Genomic DNA, 24,016 nt, shown 5'->3' on the forward strand with positions numbered 1-24,016 from the left:
CAAATAAATAAATTATTTATGCATAAAAGTGTATTGGCAAACATTATAAATATTCAAAACATTAAAACAGTTGAAAATAATAAGATTGTGTATCATACAGATTTACTAAAGTTGATTTTCAAGGAAAATAAGTACTTGACAACTCTCTTTACTTTGTACCACCTAGGTGCCCATGACTGTTCTCTAGGTCTGGATTTCATCTCTATCATACATGGAATGTGGAATAAAATTGTATGAAACTGCCAACATGGAACAAACATATCCCAGTGGTAATAATATGTCCACTTCAATAAGGAAACGTGTAATAATAAATGTCTAAGACACCTGGGTCTTACCTTAAAATATGAAGACTCAGAATGCAAAGATCCAGTTTCATTATATGTATAAACCAAAAAGTTCTGGGATACGAATGAGCTAGGAAAAACAAAAATAAAAAACTGATTGAATCATGAATTTATTATGAACATAAACATTAAAATAATAAAAATAACAGTGAAATATATGATTCATATAATAATATTCCTTAACTAGAGTAATTTTAGCATGCCCTAACAGTGTAAATTCATAGAACTATTGACTCAGAGAGTTTAGGATTTCTTAACACTGGAATAGACTTTGAATCCTCCATATCAGATATTCGTGTGTGTGCCTGCCTGTGTCTCCATTCAACAAGATTTACTGAGTGTCAATGATCTGACAGATCCTCTTCGAGGCACTGGGATACAGCAGTAAACAAAAGAGAAAACCATGGGTCTTCACGGCAGTGAGAGACACATACGTTAGTACATTAGGTGATGATAAATAAGGCCCAGGGTGGCAGGAGGTTGGTTGCAAGTGTAGACAGGATGGCATGGAAAGGCTCACTGAACTGATAAGTAAAGACCTGAAAACAAGCCACTTGGATTTGCACAGAAATGTTATTCCGGACAAAGCAAGGAGAAAATGCAAAGACCCTGAGGCAGAGATATGTTTTGTGTTTATAAAGAACGTCTGGGGGCAGTGCCTGTGGTGAAGCGTGGAGTGAAGACAAGAGCCCACAGTAAGAGATGGTGTCACCGAGATGAGAAGCCACTGGAAGAGTCTGAGCAGATTGAGGATGGGTCAGACCAGCATTTTAATAGAATCAGACTGAATGCTGTGTTGAGAACCATCTGTAGGACAAATAAGCAGAAACAGAGCGATCAGCTAGGTTATTACAGTCATCCAGGCAAGACATGACGGTGGCTTGAGCTAGGATTGCAGCAGCGGTGGAGGTCCCATTCTGGATGCATTTTGAAGGCAGATCACATGGGATTTAATAATCCATTGGATGTGGGGGGGAAACAAAAGAAAAAAAAGATGTCAGGAATGACCCTAACATTTTTGTTCTGAGAAACTGGAAGAGTAGAGGTGCAATTTACTGAGATAATTGTGGGAAAGACAAATTTTGGAAAAGGATCAGAAGTACATTTTAGACACATTAAATATGAGAATTCTCATAACCTCTTGGTTATCAAATAAGTAGTCAAATAAATGAATATGGAGAGGAAAAAAGTAGAGATACAAGTTTGGGAGTAATCAATACATAAATGGTATTAAATCCATAGGAGTAGATGAAATAACTGGGTGATTGAGTATAGCTAGGGGAAAAAATAAACAAATAAGATTTAAGAATAGCACCATGGAATGGAGAACAGTATGGAGGTTCCTTAAAAAACTACAAATAGAACTACCATATGACCCAGCAATCCCACTACTGGGCATATACCCTGAGAAAACCAAAATTCAAAAAGAGTCATGTACCAAAATGTTCATTGCAGCTCTATTTACAATAGCCCGGAGATGGAAACAACCTAAGTGCCCATCATCGGATGAATGGATAAAGAAGATGTGGCACATATATACAATGGAATATTACTCAGCCATAAAAAGAAACGAAATTGAGCTATTTGTAATGAGGTGGATAGACCTAGAGTCTGTCATACAGAGTAAAGTAAGTCAGAAAGAAAAAGACAAATACCATATGCTAACACATATATATGGAATTTAAGAAAAAAAAAATGTCATGAAGAACCTAGGGGTAAGGCAGGAATAAAGACGCAGACCTACTAGAGAACGGACTTGAGGTTATGGGGAGGGGGAAGGGTGAGCTGTGACAGGGCGAGAGAGAGTCATGGACATATACACACTAACAAACGTAGTAAGGTAGATAGCTAGTGGGAAGCAGCCGCATGGCACAGGGATATTGGCTCGGTGCTTTGTGACAGCCTGGAGGGGTGGGATAGGGAGGGTGGGAGGGAGGGAGACGCAAGAGGGAAGACATATGGGAACATATGTATATGTATAACTGATTCACTTTGTTATAAAGCAGAAACTGACACACCATTGTAAAGCAATTATACCCCAATAAAGATGTTAAAAAAAAAAAAAAAGAATAGCACCATGGAGAACTCTAAGACTGAAGAGATGAGGAGGAATCTAGAAAACAAACAAACAAAACAAAATCTGAGAAAGAGTCAGCACAGTGTAAGAGTTAAACACGGGAGTCTGCGGTACCCTGGAAGCCAAATGAAGAAACTATTATATGGAGGAGACACTGCTCAGCTATACAAAATGCGGCCGATTGGTCAAGAAAAATGAAGAGTAAAAAATAACTGGCATTTAGAAACATGAGGATCTTGGATGATCTTATCAAAAAACACTTTTAATGGAATGGTAGCGACATTAAAGACCAACATGAGTTTAACGATCATGAATTACAAGAGAATAGTCATGAGTTAAGTGAGAACAATTTTCTCCAGGTTTGTTCAACTACAAAGATGCAGGCAGACAAAATGCAGTTGTGATAAATATATATTTTCAAAGATGAAGGCAGAGAAGAGGCTGTTTGAGTCCATTTATATAAAATGTTGAGAAAACACAAATTAAGAGACAGGAAATAGATTGCTTGTTGCCTGGAGTAGTGGCTGATGACAGGGATTAAATATGAAATGGCACAATGGGTCTTAGGTGGGGAATTAAATGTTCTAAAACTGATTTATGGTTGATAATTGTAATACTATATTAAAATCACTGAATTATACATTTCAGAGTTTTATGATTTTATATATATATAATTTACCAAATAAAGTTGTTAAAAATAAATACATATATAATTAATACCTCCATACAAAGTATGCCGCTAGTTAAATTTTCCACCAATAACCACATGATATGTACACATGTTTGATTTCACATCGGATATACTTGATACACAGATTGCAGTTCTTGGGTTCAATGGCTTTATACTCTTATTTATATGTAACTTATTTCTTAATTTGAAAATAACAAGCTGGAATATACAAATGCAAAGCTCTCATAGACTTCATATTCAAGACGTAATGAATCCTAAACTGAAAAATTGACCAATTAAACAGCCTACATTTCACTGCATTCTTGAATTTAAATAGTGTACAAAAATATTTTTTAAAAAGTAAATTCTCAGCTTTAAGGGAAAATCATATCTTACTGTTTCCTGAGATGCAGAGTGTATGGTTTTTTATCAATTGTAATGATATAAGTCACCTAAAATAAAGCAAATAAAGACGATTTAGTAAATCATAAATATATAAAGTAAAAGAGTATTTTTCACTCAAGTCAAAAAAGACTCACCCAATCCATTTTATAAAAGAATATATTCTTCAGAATTTATTGTTCTAAATAGTAAAAATTTAAAATTTTTCTAATAAATTCAGGGTGAGGGTGATAAATTTACTGTAAGGATGGCTTTTGAAAAAAATAAATGAAAACTGTATTTTGAAAAAAATATAATTTTACCATTTATTAATACTAGATTTTAATTGTTTATATTTAGAAAAAACATATTCACCCTTAGCCAAAATGAATGAGGAATGGCTGTAGGCTTACATTCTACACCGAATATAATGAAACAATAGCAAGTTTATAAATACATATATACATACTAACAAACACTAGAGCCACTTTGCAATGCTTCACATATAAACTGGGAGGAAAACAGACCTGAGAGAATGAAGCTAGCGAGGAACGCTGCAGCTCCAGGACTACGAGCTCTGATACTACAGGGACTAAGTTATAATGGTCCTCATTACCTTGACATGATGGCATCCGGGAACAGGAAGTGTACACAGTAAAGCAGGTTGCTTTTATAAGATCATCAGGAGGGTGAGAAAGTGTCTAGCTAAATTGAATTTTATATAGTAGAACAACATAGGCTTGAAATCCACCCTTTACCATTTAACACAATGTGATCAACAGAGGTACGTCCATCCACTTGGCCATATCCTATTGGTTGGAAGGAAGTCACAGGTCTTTCCCACACTCATAGTGAGACAGGCTGGGACCTGGGACCCTTTGCTGCAGTGCAAAGGATACACCTGGATATCCTGTATCCTGGATACACCTCTCCTGGTGCAACAAATACAAAGAAACTGTATGGGACTAAAAATAACTGCATGCCAGATGTAGAGAATGGACTTGAGGACATGGGGAGGGGGAAGGGTAAGTTGGGACCAAATGAGAGAGTGGCATGGACATATATACACTACCAAATGTAAAATAGATAGCTAGTGGGAAGCAGCTGCATAGCACAGGTAGATCAACTCAGTGCTCTGTGACCACCTAGAGGGATAGGATAGGGAGGGTAGGAGGGAGACGCAAGAGGGAGGGGATATGGAGATATATGTATATGTATAGCTGATTCACTTTGTTATACAGCAGAAACTAACACACCACTGTAAAGCAATTATACTCCAATGAAGATGTTAAAAAAAAAAAACTGCGTGTATGCCTTAGTTGGGGCAAATTCCAGCTGCCACTTTTGAAGAGCCTGGAGCAAAAACAGGGTGTTGGGAGCAAAAGGGCGGTACTGAGCATGCACCCTGCACACACCACCACCTAAGGAGTGGGCAAAACACCTAAGCCCCCCCTCTGGCCTGACCCATGGACACACCCCTACCCTCGCCCCATATAAGGAACAAGCCTGCCCTACCTCCTGGAGTGAGCAAGAAAGGGGACCTGTTTGTTCTCCCTCCTCTGCTGCAGCAGGGGCCCCAGTAAAGCCTTACCTGAATTTCTTGTCTGGCCTCTGATCAATTTCTATTGATTGGGGAAGGCCAAGAGCCCTGGTCGGTAACAATAGGTGGAGCTTATTCAACCATGAACACCAGATGGTAAGAATCACTTGGGTAAATTAGGGTCTGTCCAACACCATGGGCAAAGAACAACTGGGGAGCTGAGGAATAAAACCCACGGCTCACATGGTGCTGGGAGATATTCAAGGTCTGATCAACCAGAGGAGAAGAATGTCACTGAACACTCATGCCATCCACTAGAGATCACAGAAGGGTCAAATTTTAGTGTTAAGGAGAAACTAATCTTAGAGTAAGGGCCACTCTAAACATTCATCCTAAAGATATGACAAGGCAGCATGAAATTGTCTATCTGATTCATAAGTAACTTAATTGCCTGCCAAAACAAAGTATAGCACATTTCAAAGGAAAACCACAAAATCAAGCAATCAACCAAATAAAATTAGCAAGGTTAATCCAATCAAAAACAATTATACACAGGGATATGAAATCAGTCTGATGGCAGGATACGAGCTTCCTGCCTTATCCTCCCACAGATACACCAAACATACACCTCACATGGATTGATGCCCTGTGAGAGAAATCCAGAAAGTAGCACAGTGACTCCTCAACACTGGGTGACTGAGAAAGTATCCACTGTGAAAACGGGTAGGAAAGGCTGATACACACACGCACCACAAAACCCACCCCTGGCAAAGTGCTTACAATCAGGAGGGAACCCCAAACTCTCAGTATGCCCCTCAGAACCAAAAGGGTTGGACCAGGCATCCAGCAGCACAACTTTTAAGGCTGCCACCCAAGGGACTGGCTTCCAAATAACTTAGTTCAGAGAGCCACTGGGACTTGACATCCCTAATTCCTCAGACCCCCATTAAACAGAGGCAGTTTTTAAATGTGTGCATGAGCACTTCCCATAGTTCCCCCCCGCCCCGCCCCGGGGTGCATCATAGAGGGAGCAGACAAAAAGCACCCAGCTCCTATTTTCTCCCTGGAAGGAGTTTGACTGCACACTTTTCCAGCTGCAGCTCGAGGGTCCAGCTTCTAATCAGACTCCATGTGGGTGCTGATAGGGATCCTCCCAGGAGCCTGAAAGGGCCGATGGGCACTTCCCTTGACGACTCCCCCAGGCTCAATCCAACAATAAAACCAAGTCTCCAGTTTCTTCCTGACAGGACCTTGTCTACACATCTAGAATCTCAACTTTTTTTTTAATTGAAGTATACTGATGTACAATATTATATGTTACAGGTACAATACAGTGATTCATAATTTTTAAAGGCTGTACTCCATTTCTACTTATTATAACATATTGGCTATAGAACCTCAACTTTTAACGCTGCCACCTGAAGGTCTGGATCCCATACCACCTAGTTCTGAGACCTGACGGAGTTCAGCATTCACAGACTCCCCAGATTCATCTTAAGAGAAGATTTTTATATAGAAGTGCAAGCACTTCCAAGGACCATCTCCCTGGGCTTAGGGCAGAGGGAACAGGAAAAAACACAAGGGTCCCAACTTCTCTGTGGAAAGGGTTTGAGTGCATACTTCCTCAGCTGCTGCTTGAGGGTTGAGCTTCTAAATAGCTTGCACCAGGGAGCTGACAGGGTACATAAATAGTAGTCATCTGGGGACCTGAACAGATGTGAGGGAATTCCCTGTGCTTTCTCTCTCTGACTCATCCCAACTATAAAGCTAATTCTCCAGCTTCTCCCTCAATGAAATTTGTCCACACATCTAGTGCCCCACCTTACACAGCTGCCACTAGAGGAACTGGCTACGAAGTCACCTAGTAATGGGAGCTCTCCTGGAGCAGAGAGAACAAAAGAGGTGAAAGAAGTAACATTATCTCTGCAGATGACATGATCTCATGTATAGAAAACCCTAAAGACTACATCAAAAAGCTATCAGAATTAATAAATGAATTCAGTAAAGTTTTAAGACACAAGATCAAAATACAAAAATCAGTTGTGTTTCTATATACTGACAATGAACTACCAGAAAGAAAATTAAGAAAACAATACCATTTACAATAACATCAAAAGACAAAACATTTAAGAACAAATTTAGCCAAGAAGGTGAAAAACGTATACAGTAAAAACTAAAAAACAATCATGAATAAAATTAGAGAAGACACAGATAAATATATATTCCGTGTTTATGGATTGAAAGGATTAATATTGTAAAATTTTCCGTACTACCCAAAGTGATCTGCAGATTCAGTGCAATCCCTATCAAAATGCCAATGTCATTTTCCACAGAAATAGAGAAAACAATCCTAAAATGTATATGGAACCACAAAAGAACCTTAATAGCTTAAACAATCTTGAAAAAGAAGAGCAAAGCCAGAGACATCACACCTTGTGATTTCAAACAATATTACAAGGCTGTAGTAATCAAACAGTATCTTACCAACATAAAAACAGACACGTAGATGAATGCCCCATAACAACATAACTTTATACCTAAAGCAACTAGAGAAAGAAGAAAAGAAACCCAAAGTCAGTAGAAGGAAATAAATCATAAAGATCAGAGCAGAAATAAATGAAATAGAGACAAAAAAAAAAAAACAATACAAAGATCAATGAAACTAAAACTTGTTCTTTGAAAAGATAAGCAAAACTGATAAACATTTAGACAGACTCATCAAGAAAAAAGGGGAGAGGGCCCAAATCAATAAAATCAGAAATGAAAAAGGAGTTGTAACTGACACTACAGAAATACAAAGGACCATGAGAGTATTACAAACAACTATAAGCCAACAAAATGGACAACCTAGAAGAAATGGACAAATTCTTTGAAAGGTACAATCTCCCAAGACTGAACCAGGAAGAAATAGAAAATATGAACAGACCATTTACCAGTAGTGAGCTCTACAGAGATTTCAAAACACTTCATGTCCTGCATCATTGTGATAACTGAAGTAAACAACTTGAAGCTTAAAGTGATCATGCAATGACAATATACATACAAACAGAAGTAAATCAGAAAAAAAAGAAAAGAAACTTTTATGCAAACAGTTTTCAACAGAAAGTAGTTTATTTATAATGGAATCAGAGTCATAAATTAAAATTTGGATTCCATGTCCTAAACTTATAACTTTGACTCCCTCAACTGAACATTTGTAATCCTCTTTCTCATATATATAAGAAAATATATGTAATATTTCAAAAGGTTAATGTGAGAATTAAATGAGACTAGTATATGAAAATACTTCTCTAAAGGAAATTATTTTATCATGATTTTCAAGTACAATTTCACATTTAATTTTTATTACAGTGATTCAGCAGTAGAAGAGAATCATGATAGGTTCCAATACTGTATGTCAAAATAGAGTTAATGGAGTCTTAATTTTTTTACTTACTCTTATTTCAAAAATTGTTCCTTCAAACTGAAAAATTTTCCCAGGGTTTCTATATATTGACCACACCACTTTAACCACATGAAAATCTAAACCCCTGTATTGTGACTTCTAGTTTTTAATCTAAAACATTATAATTATGCCAATTTGAAGTATATTAATCAAGAAAATATTCAAGATGGAGTGTCTTCAATTTAATCAGTTTTTAATAGCAGGTATGCATTTTTCAACTTTTTTTTCCAGTTAATATTTATTTACTGACAATGTTTTCATCATAATCAGGCAAATGTGACATTTTTATTTTTCCTTTTCGTTTTTTTCTTTGGCATTACTTCTAATAAGTCTGATGCTTCTGGGTCAAAACTTGCAGGTCTAAACCTTGCTCAAGACCATTTTCTCTGTCACTTTAACAGTGGCCATTAATAATTTTTTTCATAAATTTCATTGTCATGCTTATTTAATATTGATTTTTTTCTACGAGTATGATTCCTGAAAAGTGTTTACTATTTCTTGAAAATTGTGACCAAATAGGTCAGAAGAGCCTGAGAGATGAAGAGAAGGGCACAAGAGTTAGCAATGAAAATGTTGCTTTGCAAGTGAATACAAATCAGTAGGATCTGATTCAATTCAAAGGTAAAGAAAAATCGTCTTAAACTTTTAAATTATAAAACTAATATCCTTGATCATTCACCTGCTTCTCTGAATCTTCACTCTCATTCGACCTCATCTTCTGTGGAACTGTGACATACAGGAATATTCCCTCAGAATCTGTAGTAAGAAAATGGGATTTTTTGCAACAGTGCTCTCAGTCAAGCTTGGGTTCTTAAGTTTGAGTCCATGGTGGGGTCCACAATTGTAAGTCAATTTATCTACATGTGTTTACCCTCCTTCTTGGTCCACAGATTTCAATAGATTTTCACTGGCACACTGAAAATGGCTAAGATACAAACAAGTGAACAGAAATTAGCCATTGCAGTTCTATAGGACCATCCTGTTCGTTTCCATAACCGCATTGGGACCTGTTTCTCTCGGGTCTCTGAGGAATACATCCAGGGCAGTGCCGAACCTCGTATATCCTCTGGCCACAGAGTGGGTGACCCAGAAGGACCCTCAGCTGCTGAGACACTGGACCCTTGAGGCAGAAAGTGGACTCCTTGGCTAACATCTTCCTTCCCCTACCCTGGTCAGGGGTGGGTGGCGTAGGGGTGGGGTGTGGGAGGAAAGCACCGGCAGGGAATCCGGGAAAGGGGCGGTAGGGGTCCCAGAGCTACAGGAATTGCTCCCCAGGAAGAGCCCAGCCCTGCTCAGAAGCCAAAGGAGGGAGAAGGAAGTCGAGGCTCCGCGGTCTTACCCTGGAGGGCGTGTAGCCCTCCAAGCTCAGCAAGCAGGGCAACGAGGAGGAACATCGCTGGGCGGGGCGCTGGAAGCACGGCCAAGGTCAGAGACCGTTGGGCAGCCGTGAGGCTCGCGGGCAGCAGCAGTCAGGGGTTCAGCGCGCTAGGCCCCCGGGCCCCGGGGGTGAGGACCAGGGCTTTGCAGTCGCTTTCAGCTGTGCTGGCTCATCCTTGGGCATCCTGAGTGACTGGGCACTCGAGGCTGGGAGAAGAAACAGCAGACAAAAGCCTAAGGGTCTGCGCACAACTAGTTTGTGGTGACTAAGTGTACGTCTTTTTTTTTTTTTTTTTTTACATCTCTATTGGAGTATAATTGCTTTACAGTGGTGTGTTAGTTTCTGCTTTATAACAAAGTGAATCAGTTATACATATGATCCCATATTTTAAATGCTTCAGTAGGGATAAAGGGGCAAATAAGCATTATTTGCTTTTCTGGGGAAGTTTCTGGTAATTTCCTTTCTCCATGTTATAGTTTTCTGACAACGTTTATTTACTGTGGTGGAAGAGAAAGAGGAAAATAGGTATATTTACTATTTTTTACAAGAAATTTTCTAGTTAAATTGTGTTACTGCTGACTTAATACAATCTTTGCAAACAAAAATAAAGAATATTGAACTTGATCCTGGATAAGGAAATAAAAAGCACAATTCTTCAACTGTGTGCCTATTCTTACAATGTTAGATTATAATCTGTTGAGGAAAGGGAAAGAAAACTTTGAAATGTACCCTAAGTGTGTCTTGTTAACAGTTACTGTTAGAACCGTAAAAAGGAAGCATTAGAAATGGGGAGGCCAGCAAGACAAACTCAGAGGGGAAAAGTGACACCACTGCAGAAGACAGAACATGTAATTGTCTTTGAATTTTCTGACAAATATCTTAAGCTACTCACGCTCAAAACCTAACTCAACTTCTCCCTGCCACTCACCCACACCTTCCTTTATCCCAGTACACTCCACAGCAAGGATGTGTTACACCAATAGTCGCAAAAATAAACTCTGCTCAGGTCTAAAACTTGGACCTGCTAGGTGGTAGTACTCCTGGGAAACTGATCCTGAGAAATTATGATTAAATAAGGCAGGACAGTGATCATAATGGCCCCAAATAAGTTAGTGGCAAAGGGGGTGAGGGAAAGTTATGGTAGAATCATCCCGATGTGTATTATTTTTACCACAGAGTTCACCCACTTAAAGCACACAGGTGAATGATCGTAGGGTTTTTAGTGTATTCACAGATATGTGCAACCATTACCACAGTCCATTTCAGTTCCCTCATCTCAAAAACAAGTCCTCTACCCTTTAGTTATTACCATCACCCCAGCTATTCAATCCCCACCCCTATCTCCCCAACTCTCACAAGTAAACAACCACTAATCTTAGTCTCTCTAGATGTCCCTGTTCTGGATGTTTCTTGCAAAGGCATAATACATGGTTTTTGTGACTGGCTTTAGTCACTTAGCATAACGGTTTCAAGATTCATCCACGTTGTAGCAATATCAGTGCTTCCTTCTTTTTGTGGCTGAATACTATCCCATTGTATGGATGGACCACATCTTGTGTATCCATTCATCATTTGCTCATTTGGAAAAGGAAACTCTTGGTCTTTGTGATGAGATGCTCCCACCCCTGACCCAGGAGCACCTTCATTTATATGGATGGAAATTCTGTGGGTCCTAATTGGACTCCAGATAGGCTGATGGATCTCTAATCCACAAATAATGCTTTGAGGTGTGCAGAAGTGCACCCATCTCAGGAAGAGGGAGATGAAGAGAGGGGGCACTGAAGCAAGAAACTGTCACCCAGAAAAGCTCAGCTTCAGTCAGGAAAGAGCAGCAAGTCTGGGTTCCTTCAAAGGACAAAGATACATTCTAGAGCTCAATTTCCACGAGGGCAGGGAAGTAACACTTGGAGACAGAACAGTTATCTATGACCAGGAACTCAGTGTGAGCAACTCCTTGAAGATGGAATGGATGCTAGTGACTCTCTGAGGGCTCTGGGGCTGACCTTGTGTAGCAACCCTTCCTCTCAATATCCCGAAGCTTGGAATGGGTAGGGGATGAGAATCATGAACTATTGCAGAGGTGCAGATTCTAGGTGTCCTCTCTTGAGATGGGAGCGATTAGCAGGGCCATGGGTATCTGAGGGCAGTCGGTGGCAGGAGTGCACAATGGAAAGTTTTCCGTTGGGATGCAACAGCCTCGCAGGTTCAAAAGAGGCCAACCTGCTTATTTCCTACTAGAGGATCATGGCGGTAGAAGCCTCCCTGTGGGTCCTCCTGGGCACAAAAGCCTTTCCGGGTCCCCAGCTTCCAGTTTGTCGGAAAAAAGGCTTTCAGCTTCCTAGACCTTCCCTGAGCTCCAAAGGGCGTATTCAAACAGTTACTAATCAGGGAAGTGAGGGAAGGCAGGAAGAAACGACAGTGCAGCATGGGGCCTGGTGCCGTTCCTCCTCGGGGATGTGCAGAACCGTCTGACGCATATGTCTGAGCTCTTCAACAAGAACTAGGGCCCCCTCAAGCCAGATGCAGGAAGTCACTTGAGGCTGAGCACAAGCATGTGGACCCACACTGGCAGGAAAGGCTGATGACTGAGATTCCTGGAACAGCGCCCTGTTACCTCACCACCAACCAATCAGGGGAAGGTTCCATACCCTGCAGCCCTTGCCCCAAATTTTGCCTGTAAACACTCTTCCCCAAGAGCCATCAGGGAGTTGGCATTTTTGAGCACGAGCTGTCCGTTCTCCTTGGCTGGTCCTTGCAATAAACCTTAATCTGCTCCAAACACTGACGTTTCCCTTTGTTTGGCCTCGGTGTGCATCGGGCACACAAACTTGGGCTCGAGAACAGAATGAATCGACACAACGCGACATACTTTCACTCACAGGATTTACTTTTGTTTTTGAAATTGAAAGCTTTAAGCCATCACAAAAGGAGAGAAAAGCAGATTTTTTATTCTTGAACCAGCCCAGTTAATGGTGTGTTTCTTGGCAATATCTTTTCTCCAAATTATGGCTGTTGACGGTATTGTTTAGTTACCATTCTAAAAGAACTACAGAAAAAAGAAATGCTACATTTTTAATGGTTAATAAAAGCTGTCTAATTTTAATATAGAACTACAGGTATATCAATTAATTAATATAAGACAGTTGATACTGTCACAGTCTATACCTGTGCTCTACAGAATCTGTAAACCAAGTTCTTTTTGTTTCTTTGGTTTGATTTTTTCCAGAAACATTTGTGATAGCCACATTAAAAGGAAATGCTATAAACTGCTATTTATATATGTCTCATTTACACGGACTCTATGTTTCAAAGAAATAAAGTTTAAAAGAAATAAAATAAGGAGAACAATAACCGGGGAGTTAGTGAGGAATAAATACAGGTGTTGGGAGAAAACTTGTGTAAACCTCTCATTTAGAACGTTAAATCTACCAATCAAATGCATGACTGCACATAAATATTTTAAGAAAATATTAAAAATCCCTTTGAAGTCATTTCTTTTTACAAAGATGTTGGTTAATAAATCTGTGGCTAATGTGAGTTAACGTTAAACATTTCTAGATAAGTATAAAATAAAATTAACATCAAATGCTTTGTTTTAGTCTTTGTTTTAGTATATGATAGCAACAAATAGAAATCAAAATGATGAAATATGGGAATAATATCTTCCTTATACTGAGGTACTGTTAAAAATATTGTTTTAAGTATTTAATGAATTATATAATTTTGTCAATAGTTTGATTCCTTTACTTCACCTTTAACTCTAAGACTGGTTGCTGTTACTCTTCCTACTGCTGGCTTCTGATAGAGATTTGTTTAAAAGAAACAACTATTTTTAAGGTTAGGAAACACTGTAATCTTAAAGTCAAGAAAAGTAATGAAGCTAGATTTGTCCTAATTACTCAATTAATATGTACCAATATCCACTTTGCTTTCTATATGCCACTCAGGGATAATATATTCTAGTGTTTGTTTTTTTCCAAAGGTTAGACTAAATTTTAAATATGTTAAGCATTTTTAAAATTTCAAACTAAAACTCCATCTATTACTTTTCTCTATCTTGTCTACATGGAAAACCAGATGGAATATTAAATATCTATGATAATGCTTCTCCAATTTAAACAGATAATTTACATGTAAATTCTTAAACTATCATAACTTCAGTTATATGATTTCTGTCAAATACCTACGTGAATACTTATTATTTCACTTCTGTTAATGAGGTCCTTAATGAGGCCTCCCTATTAGCTATGCTTAGTTACACTTTGTGGTATTTATACAGCCTCCATTTGTTCTTTGGCTCCTATACACACTCAGCTCCTGTTGAAGAGGAATGTCATGGTGTAAAGCTTCCTACAAAATGGCTACAATTCTCTGGCCACAGATGATAAAATCAGGCTTGAACACCTAACTCAGGATTATAAATCCAGACGGAACACTGGCTGAAATGAGATACACCTGCACAGTTATTTCCTTCTGTCTCTTGAGAAAATGAACTAACAGGCACTGGTTTTGGCAGATTACTGGGATTTTTACTTGAAAATGAGACTAGAAAGAGTTGAGATAGGTACTCTGGGCCATGTGTAAGCAGAGCAGTCATCTTGGAGAGAATGGACATGGACAAGAAGAGATGATGTCAACCGTAAAGGCTTTGGGTGATGGAGACAATGGCCTGGCTCATAACCATCCAGTTCATTATCACCCTTTTGTGTTTCAGCTCTACATCATTTCTTGCCCTTGCAGCCCTGAAACCATCTACTGTTGCTCCAAAATTTAGGCTGTCACGAGCAGACTTTGTTCTTTATGATCAGTGGTACCTTACTCTAGCATCTCTTCCCAAAGTCAGGTCGAGTTCTTGCAACTATTCAGATTTGTCCAAGATGTCTTAAGTAAGAGCACAGGAAGACATGCCAGATATCATTCAATTAAGTCAATTTATAACAATTGAATAATTGATGAGTCATGCAGAAGACTACCCTGAATTACCTGGTCTCTGCTAACTTGTTCATAAATAAGATTAACTAACTTGGGAAGTAGAGGTGTTGATTGAAATTTTATATCATTATTTTGCCTCTGGCTACACAAATGAGAAACAAAAATGATTTCCTTTACAATGAAGAAACGAGACCCACCTCTTTACCCTTGCTTCTGCATTCTCATTTTCCTAAATATTCACTAAGAAAATTGTGGCTTGTATTGTTGTTACAGTAAAGAAAAAAGCAGTATGAAAGTGAAGTAAGTCAGACAGAGAAAGACAAAGTATGATCCCACTTATATGAGGAATCTACAAAAAAAACACTCTCATAGATACAGAGAACAGATTGGTGGTTGCCAGAAAAATGGGATGAGGGGGCGGTGAGCAAAATGGATAAGAGGGTCAAAAGGTACAAACTTCCAGTTGTAAAAAAAACAAGTCATGGGGATATAATGTACAGCATGGCGACTATAGTTAAAATAAGGAATTACACTCTTGAAACTTGCTAAAAGAGTAGATCTTGAAAGTCCTCATCAGGGGAAAACCAAATTTTTATTAACTATGTATGGTGACAAATATTAACTAGACTCATTGTGGTGATCATTTTGTAATATATACAAATATCAAAGCATTATGACATAAACATGAAACTAATATGTCATATGTTAATTATATCTCATTAAAAAAAAGACCTAATCAAACTCTGCTCTACAAAAAAAAAAAAAAGGAAAAGCTGTGCAAGCGCCTTAATTCTAATTTTAGAAACACATGAGCGATATTAATTATGTGTAAAATGGGCAGTATCCTATGTGTGTCCTCTCCCTCATTCTTTCCCATCCTATATTTTCTCAAATTCCTCATATTCTATGCTGCCCTGTCTCCATTAATCTTCACCTTCCCCATATTCTATGCTGCTCTATCTCTATTAATCTTCTTGGCACAAGTGAATGTCAGTGCAAGGAAACGGGTTTGTTTGGGAAGTAAACAGACCTTCTAAATTAGTTATAGCCAACGTGGCTTTCTATTCGAAAGGTACTGAGGATTTACTGAGTAACTTCAGTTGCTCCTGGGCCTATATAAACATGAAACATATCCACCTGCCTGAAATCTGCAAAAAATTTGGTATGTTTCTAAATATTTGGTATATATATACAAATATATTCTATATATAGAAATATATAGAATTTGGGAAATTCAGGCTTTTTAAGGCAGGAGCCACCCGTCTCCTTACACGGCCCTGCAATAAACCTTTCTCTGCTCCAAACTCCGACGTTTCGGTATAGTTTGGCCTACTGTGTGTCGGGCACAGGTCTAGCTATACTTACATCAGACAGAATAGACATAAAGTCAAGACAGTCACAGGAGTCAAAGATGGACATTTTATAATGATTAAAGGGCTAGTCCACCAGGGGAAGATAACCATTATAAATATATACACCCTCAGCATTAGAGAATCTAAATATACCCACAGCAAACACTGACAGAATCTGAGGAGAGATACAGACAGCAATACAATAAGAGAAGGGGACTTCAATACCACACTTTCAGTAATGGGTAGAGGAAGCAGACAGGAGATGAGTAAGAAATAAAAAAGAGGACTTAAATAACATTATAGCCAAAATCTATCCAGCAGCTACATACAGAACATTCCCCTCAAAAGCAGCAGAATATACATTCTTCTCAAGTGGACACAAGCTTTCCCCACAATAGATTATATGTTTGGTCACAAAGCAACTCTTAACAAATTTAAGAAGATTTAAATCATACAATGTGTCCTTTCTGAACACGTTTTGGAATGAAACTAGAAAGGAATAGCAGAAGGATAAGTAAAAAATCCACAGCTATGTGGAAATTAACAACATACTTTTGATCAACAATTGAATCAAAGAAAAGAATCAAAAAGGAAATTTAAAATAGCTTGAGACAAATGAAACAGAAAACACAACATACCAAAATTTATCGCATCCAGTGAAAGTGGAGGAAAGAGGGAAATGTATAGCTACAAACAAAATACATCAAAAAGACCTCAAATTAATAAACTAACTTCACATCTCAAAGAACTAGAAGAAGAACAAAGAAAACTCAAAGTAGCAAAAAGAACATAACAAAGAATAGACCAGGAATAAAATGATATTAAGTGGAAAAACAATAGAAGATATCATAAAACTAAGAGTTGGGCTTTTGAACTGATAAATAAAATTGACAAACCTCTATCTAGATTAAGAAAAAAAGAGAAGTTTCAAAAATAAAATCAGAAAAATGAAAGCTCATGCCACAAAAATAAGAAGGTTCAAAAGAAAATAATATGAACATTATATGCCAACAACCAGATACCATAGAGGATGGATAAATGCTTAGCGACATGAAACCTAAGAAGAGTGACTCATGAAAAAATAGAAAATCCGAACCAACATATAACTAGTATGGAGACTGAATCGGTAATCACAAACCTCCTAATAGGGAGAAGCCCAATACCAGATGGCTTCCCTGGGGAATTCTATAGAACATTTAAGTAAGAACTAACACAAGCCTTCTCAAATGCTTCCAAAAAGTAAAAGAGGGGGGAACACTTTCAAAGTCATTTTATGCAGCCAGCATTACTCTGATACAAAAGCCACATGGAAAGAACAGTACAAGCTAACATCCCTCATGAATACAGATGGAAAAGTGCTCAACAAACTAGTTGTAAACCATATCTAGTGTAATCTAGCACCTTAAAATGGTCATACACCATGACCAAGCTAAATTATTCTTGCAATGCAAGAATGGTTCAACATTCAAAAATTAATGTGATAAAACACATTAAAAGGACAAAGAGTCAAAATCACACGATCATCTCAATATATGCAGAGAAAGAATTTGACAAATTTCAGCATCTATCAAAAGAAAACCTCTCAGCAAACCAGGAATAGAATGAAATCAGCACAACCTAATAAAGGCCATATATGAGAAGCCCACAGCTAACAACATATTCAACAGTGAACCCTGAAAACTTTTCCTCTAAGATCAGGAACAAGGCAAGGACGCCCACCTCACCAATTCTGTTCAATCTAGGATGGGAAGTTATACCTAGAGCAAGTAGTCAAGGAAAGAGAAAAAAATAAAAAGGCATCCAAATTGGAAAGAAAGAAGTAAAAATATCTTTGTTTGCAGATGACATGATCTCATAGATAGCAAAACCTAAAGACTCCACAAAAACCCTCGAAGTTTTAGATCTAACGACAAGCTCCATAATATTACAGAATATATAATCGACATTCAATAATGAGTCGCATTTCTCTACTTACAGAGAACTATTTGTAAGGAAAGGGAAATTAAGAAAACAAATCCATGTACAAGATCACACACACACAAAATACCTACAAACAAATTTAACCAAGGAGGTGGGAACCTGGTACTCTGAAAACTACAACGTATTGATGAAAGAAATTAGATAAGACACAAACAAAGAAGACATCCAAGTGACCAACAGGGAGATCACTAGTTACCAGAAAAATGCAAAGTAACACCAAAATGTTATTTTTGTGAGATATCACCTCACGACTGTTAGGATAGCTATTATCATGTGAACAAAGGACAAAGAGTGCTGTTGAGGGTGTGGGAAGCTGGAACTGTTGTACTCTGTCACTGGGTAGAGCATATGAAACGGCTGCTATAGAATATAGTAAAAACGAAAAACAGAACCCCCTGTGGTCCAGCAATGTCACTTCTGGGCAGTTACGCCAAAGAACTGACACAGGAGCTGCAGGAGATATTGGCACTGCTATGCTTACTGCGGCACTATCCACAATAGCCAAGATGTGAATAAACCCTAAGTGGCCACATCCACAGAAGAGTGGATAAGAAAACGTGGTGTATATGTAGTCTGTGGAATGCTAGATAGCCTTAAAAAAGAAGTAAGTTATGCAATACGTGACAACATGATTCACCTTGTGGACATTATGGTAAGTGAAACAGACCCATCACAGAAAGACAAATACCGCATGACTCCATTTCTATGAAGTATTTAAACGTCAAATGCATACCACCCACAAGTGGAATGGTGTTTGCCAGGGGCTTGGCCAGGGGGAAATGAGGAGGTACTATTTAATGGGCATAAAGTTTCAGTTAAGCAAGATGAATAATAAGCTCCAGGACCTTCTGTAAAACATACTGATGTCAACAGTGATGTAATTTATGCTTAAAATTTGTTAAGAGAGTAGAACTCATATTAAATATTTTTACCACCTTAAATTTGAAAAATTATATATATATATATATATACATAAATTCAGAAAACAGTCAACAGAAATCCTCACAAAATTGATGAAGGACATAAACATTTAGATTCTGGAAACTGATCAAACCGAAAATAGAATGGGTCCAAAGTCACTTGCAACAAGAAAGATCATGACTAAACTGAAAACAATAAAAATATCTTCAAAGAAACCAGACAATAATGTCATATAACCTGTAGAAGAACACCAGTTTGAATGACAGTACATTTCTCATCTGAAAGTCATGAAGTCTCAAAGGAAATACAAGAGCAATTCTCAAATGTTGACAAGAACATTACTTTCCAACATAAATTCTACATCTGGCAAATTTATCCTTTAAAAATGAAGGAAAAAGAGACTTTCTCCGACAGAGGAAAACTAACAGATTCAGTCTACAGCACACATACTCTAAGATAATGGCAAAAAGAAACTCCAAGAAACAAAGGTAATACATCACAAAAAGGCTTAGGTAGTCTTAAGGAACTGGGACAAACAGAAGGGTTTAAAATACGGGTAAATATAATGAACTATCCCTTCCCTCACGCAGTCCAGTAAAAATAAAATACTCAAACGTTTTAAGTGGTTTCTTAATTACATGCGTTTCTGAAACACCGCCGTCATTGGTGTTTGTCCTAGTTTTCTGTGGCACTGTAATTTGTAGAAGTGATGTTTCAGTGTCTGCAGTAAGGAAAACAGGTGTGAGCGTTCCCCAGCGCACAGCAGCATCCTTATCCTTCTCTTATTTGTCCTCTCCTATCACATCACTCGTGGATCTTCCAAGCCCGAGCGCACGCACGCGCACACACACACACGCACAAAGACATACACACACACAATCACACTGCGCAGGGTTCCAGGAAGAGGCTCCTCTAGAAGTGGGAGTGTTACTACCCCACCACCGTCCAGAGACTCTCGGGGTTGGCTGACCTCAGCCCTGGGTAGGTGAAGAAGGGCTGCTCCCAGGACCCCATCCAGGCTCCCTCTTCCCCCCACCTCCCTGGAAGACAGGCGCCCCCTCCTGCGGCGCAGGGTCCCGGAGTGAGGGACAACTATCTCAGTCCTGCTCAGAGCCCTCCGACCAGCGGGCCCGCCAGCGGCCTGAAACTGGGCGGGCTCGGACCCGACCCCGGACTCTCCCCAGCCTGGCCTGGGCTTCTGCAGCAAGGAGGGCGACGTCCCCCGCGCCAAGGGACTCTGTGACGACTGGCCACCCTCCTATCCAGCAGGGTCCTCACTTACGATGGCCCGTGGAGGTCAGCCGGCACAGTTCTGAGAGGAGCAGCAAGAGAGACAGCATCGCGTGACCGGCCGGCCTCGCCACAGCGATGGCGGTTGACTGGAATCCGTGCAGCGAACGCGCGGGGCCCTGCGCTCTAGGTCCCGTCGGGGAGAGGCGGGAGCGGAGGGGCGGGGAGGGAGGGCAGAGAGGGCGGAGGGGAGGGGCTGGGAGGGAGGGCAAAGCAGAGGGGCGGGGCGGGGCGGAAGCGGAGGGGCGGGGAGGGGTGGGGCGAGACTGGGGCGGGGAAGGATTGGAGTTGTCTGACCGGGCTGTAAGGCTGCGTACTATTCTATGTATAGTATGATGTCATTTGCAAAGTTATGTATTCAGTTCAAATTCTAGGGATCCAGACTTTTATTTCCAACAACCTGTTGAATACCTGATAGTCCACAAATGCCTGAAATTCAACATATCTTCAACCAAACTTATTATGTCCCAACTCCTGTACAAATCTGCTTCTTGTAAATGTGTTGCCACTATAATTTCAGTTGCCTAGTCTTTAACAATTTCAGAAACCTTCATATAAAGTAGTCAACAAACCTGTCTTTTCTATATCTATTATAAGGGTAAACACAAATCTATAAAATAAAACATTAATTTTCTCTGGTACCAGAAATGAAAATGAAAAAGGACTCTTCTTTCTCTCTCTCTCTCTCTCTCTCAATCTCTCTCTCTCTCTCTCTCAATCTCTCTCTCTCTCTCTCTCTCTCTCTCTCTCTCTCTCTCTCACACACACACACACACACAGACACAGGCACAGGCACACAGACACTCCCTTTTCTTAGACAACTTCCTTTAAAAACATGTAATTGTTAATCCTTTCTCTGTCTCTTGAAGGTGTAAATCTTTTTGAAAATTAAGTGCGACTCTTGCCAGCTTTACATTCCAGGGATGTTTTTCTTAAGTACTTTGTAGTCATCTGTTGCAGTCATAAGCATTATGGAAAATAACTCTCTGTATCCCTGGCACCTCGGGATTTAGTCTCCAGCCTAGCCCCTCAGCTCCCTCCCAGCCCCTCTGCTCCAGGCTTCCAGTCCCGCCCGCCCCGCCCCGCCCCTCCGCTCCGCCCTCCCTCCCAGCCCCGCCCCTCCCTCCCCGCCCCTCCGCTCCCGCCCCTCCCCGACGGGACCTAGAGCGCAGGGCGTCGCGCGCTAGCTGCAGTTTCCAGTCAACCGCCATCGCTGTGGCGAGGCCGGCCGGCCACGCAATGCTGTCTCTCTTGCTGCTCCTCTCAGGGCTGGACCTGCTGACCTCCACGGGCCATCGTAAGTGAGGACCCTGCTGGATAGGAGGGTGGCCCGTCGTCGCAGGGTCCCTTGGCGCGGGGGACGTCGCCCTCCTTGCTGCAGAAGCCCAGGCCAGGCTGGGGAGAGTCCGGGGTCGGGTCCGAGCCCGCCCAGTTTCAGGCCCCTGGCGGGCCCGCTGGTCGGAGGGCTCTGAGCAGGACTGAGATAGTTGTCCCTCACTCCGGGACCCTGCGCCGCAGGAGGGGGCGCCTGTCTTCCAGGGAGGTGGGGGGAAGAGGGAACCTGGATGGGGTCCTGGGAGCAGCCCTTCTTCACCTACCCAGGGCTGAGGTCAGCCAGCCCCGAGGGTCTCTGGACGGTGGTGGGGTAGTAACACTCCCACTTCTAGAGGAGCCTCTTCCTGGAACCTTGCGCAGTATGATTGTGTGTGTGTGCGCGTGCGTGCGCTCGGGCTTGGAAGATCCACGAGTGATGTTATAGGAGAGGACAAGTAAGAGAAGGATAAGGATGCTGCTGTGCGCTGGGGAACGCTCACACCTGTTTTCCTTACTGCAGACACTGAAGCATCACTTCTACAAATTACAGTGCCACAGAAGACTGGGACAAACACCAATGACGGCGGTGTTTCAGAAACGCATGTAATTAAGAAATCACTTAAAAGATATGAGTATTTTATTTTTACTGGACTGCAAGACCCAAATCAATTCATGCATACCCCTTCATGAAACTTTGTGTCCTAATGACAGTGTTCAAGAGACGTTTTGGTTTTGTCTGAGGGAGAGCAAGTGTTTTGTTTTCATTTCCCAAGTAATATATGAACGTTACGAAACAATTTTAAAACACAGACTCAGAGAAAAGAAATGCCCCGAATTCCTATCCCACAAAATGGCGTCTACAGTCCACTGTAGACTGTTTTCTAGAAAAGATGTACGTTTAAAAATACTTTCTAAAAAATAAATAAATAAGTAAAAATAATTTCTACATTTAAAATACCTTCTATGTAAGTGAGGCCATACTAATCTTTAGCTTGTAGCATGGTTTTAAAATGGCAGTGTATAAAGCGTATCTTCATGCCTGTATTTACATACATAGGCATATATAAAGCTTTGTAAAAAGTAAAAGTAATGTTATTTCTGATCTGCTTAGAATAGTAAAGCGTGTACATTGTAAAATTAAATCTAGACAGTGCAGAGACGTTAAGAAAGTGAGTGGCTGCCTCACTTTCTAAAGGCAGTAAGTTTGAAGGGAATGAAGTTTTAGAGACATACATACACACATGCACATATACTTTTAATGATCATTTATGAGATTTGTAATTGGGTTTTTCATTTATGTGTAGAGTTAGGATTTATTTTTATGATAATAAATCCAGCCCTGTCATTATTTTTCCTAACTTCATGGTAACTCATGTGTAACATCATATAGTATTTCAAATTTTATACATGCAGGTAGTTTCATAAACCTTCCTGAATAGTCAATAGGATCAACAGGCAAACCACTATAAAAAATTTTGATAAGCATTGAAAAATGTCTACCGGAAAAGTTGCATTATATTTGACTCCCATTAACAGAAATAGTGACGCCTATCTTCCTGAGGCCTCTCCAGGTCTCTTCAGTCTTCTCATCTTTGCTCTTGTGTACATCCTAGTGAATGCTTCACTTTTAACAGGTATTTTTTGGTTAAACCTTAACAAAAGATATCTTTCTGTTAGTAGCTTTAGATAGGACAGTTTGTTTTCAAGAAGGAAGAAGTGTTGATGTAAACACACACAGGGATGGGAGAGGAATCCATTGATTAGAACCTCAGTGGCAAGATCGGAGAGGAATGTCCTCAAATGCCAGCTGAAAAACTGTACTAGACACTGGGGCAGGTTTTATAGAGTGGTCTACTTCTGACTGGCTCACTCTGTGGTACCAAGAAACACCAGCGATTATGTATTTATAAAAGCTGTCACACCCCCAACATGAATATCTGGAGACGCTGAAATGTTTAGGAGAGTATAACGTACACTGGGAAGATGCTACCAAAAGAAAACATGAGGATCCATGATGATAGCAGGAAAAAGACAGTATTTGGTACACACACGTGTGCGCATGCATACACACACACACACACACACACACACACACCATTATGAGATAAGCATCGTTACATAATAATAATAAAATATTCAGTTCCTAGGTAACATATAAAAATTCTAAATTTGTATGAATTTAACAAAATGTCCTCAGCATATATAAAATGAAAACTGATAGCACGACAGGGAGACATTTTCAAATCCATTTCCATAGGGAGATCTTAAAATGTTTTTCTCAATTTTATGATTGACCATAAAATTCTTCATAAAGAGAAAGAAAATTTGAACAACAAAAAGAAACATTTTATTGATGGATAAAGTGAACCCAATGAAGTTTGTGTATTGTTTT

The 24,016-nt window shown here is 39.8% G+C and overlaps 2 protein-coding genes across 2 annotated transcripts in view; one reads left to right on the forward strand and one right to left on the reverse strand.

Moving 5' to 3' along the window:
* Nucleotides 1-10,067, reverse strand: part of LOC307179804 (disintegrin and metalloproteinase domain-containing protein 18-like) — a gene marked incomplete at its 3' end in the record, with an annotated part of 77,641 nt that extends 67,574 nt beyond the window's left edge. The window contains exons 1-4 of the mRNA XM_079909456.1: nt 9,797-10,067; nt 9,137-9,213; nt 3,488-3,543; nt 336-414 (exon numbers count right to left, since the gene is read on the reverse strand). Of these exons, the coding sequence (XP_079765582.1) occupies nt 336-414; nt 3,488-3,543; nt 9,137-9,213; nt 9,797-9,851 (267 nt within the window). The 5' untranslated portion in view covers nt 9,852-10,067. The remainder of the gene's footprint in view (nt 1-335; nt 415-3,487; nt 3,544-9,136; nt 9,214-9,796) is intronic.
* Nucleotides 10,068-21,474: 11,407 nt separating this feature from the next.
* The window catches only part of LOC307179823 (A disintegrin and metallopeptidase domain 3-like), a 110,555-nt gene continuing 108,013 nt past the window's right edge, over nt 21,475-24,016 (forward strand). The window contains 2 exon segments of the mRNA XM_079909476.1: nt 21,475-21,607; nt 22,145-22,227. Of these exon segments, the coding sequence (XP_079765602.1) occupies nt 21,550-21,607; nt 22,145-22,227 (141 nt within the window). The 5' untranslated portion in view covers nt 21,475-21,549.

Source organism: Stenella coeruleoalba (assembly GCF_951394435.1).
Source record: "Stenella coeruleoalba genome assembly, chromosome: 21".
In the NCBI taxonomy this organism is placed as follows: Eukaryota; Metazoa; Chordata; class Mammalia; order Artiodactyla; family Delphinidae; genus Stenella; species Stenella coeruleoalba.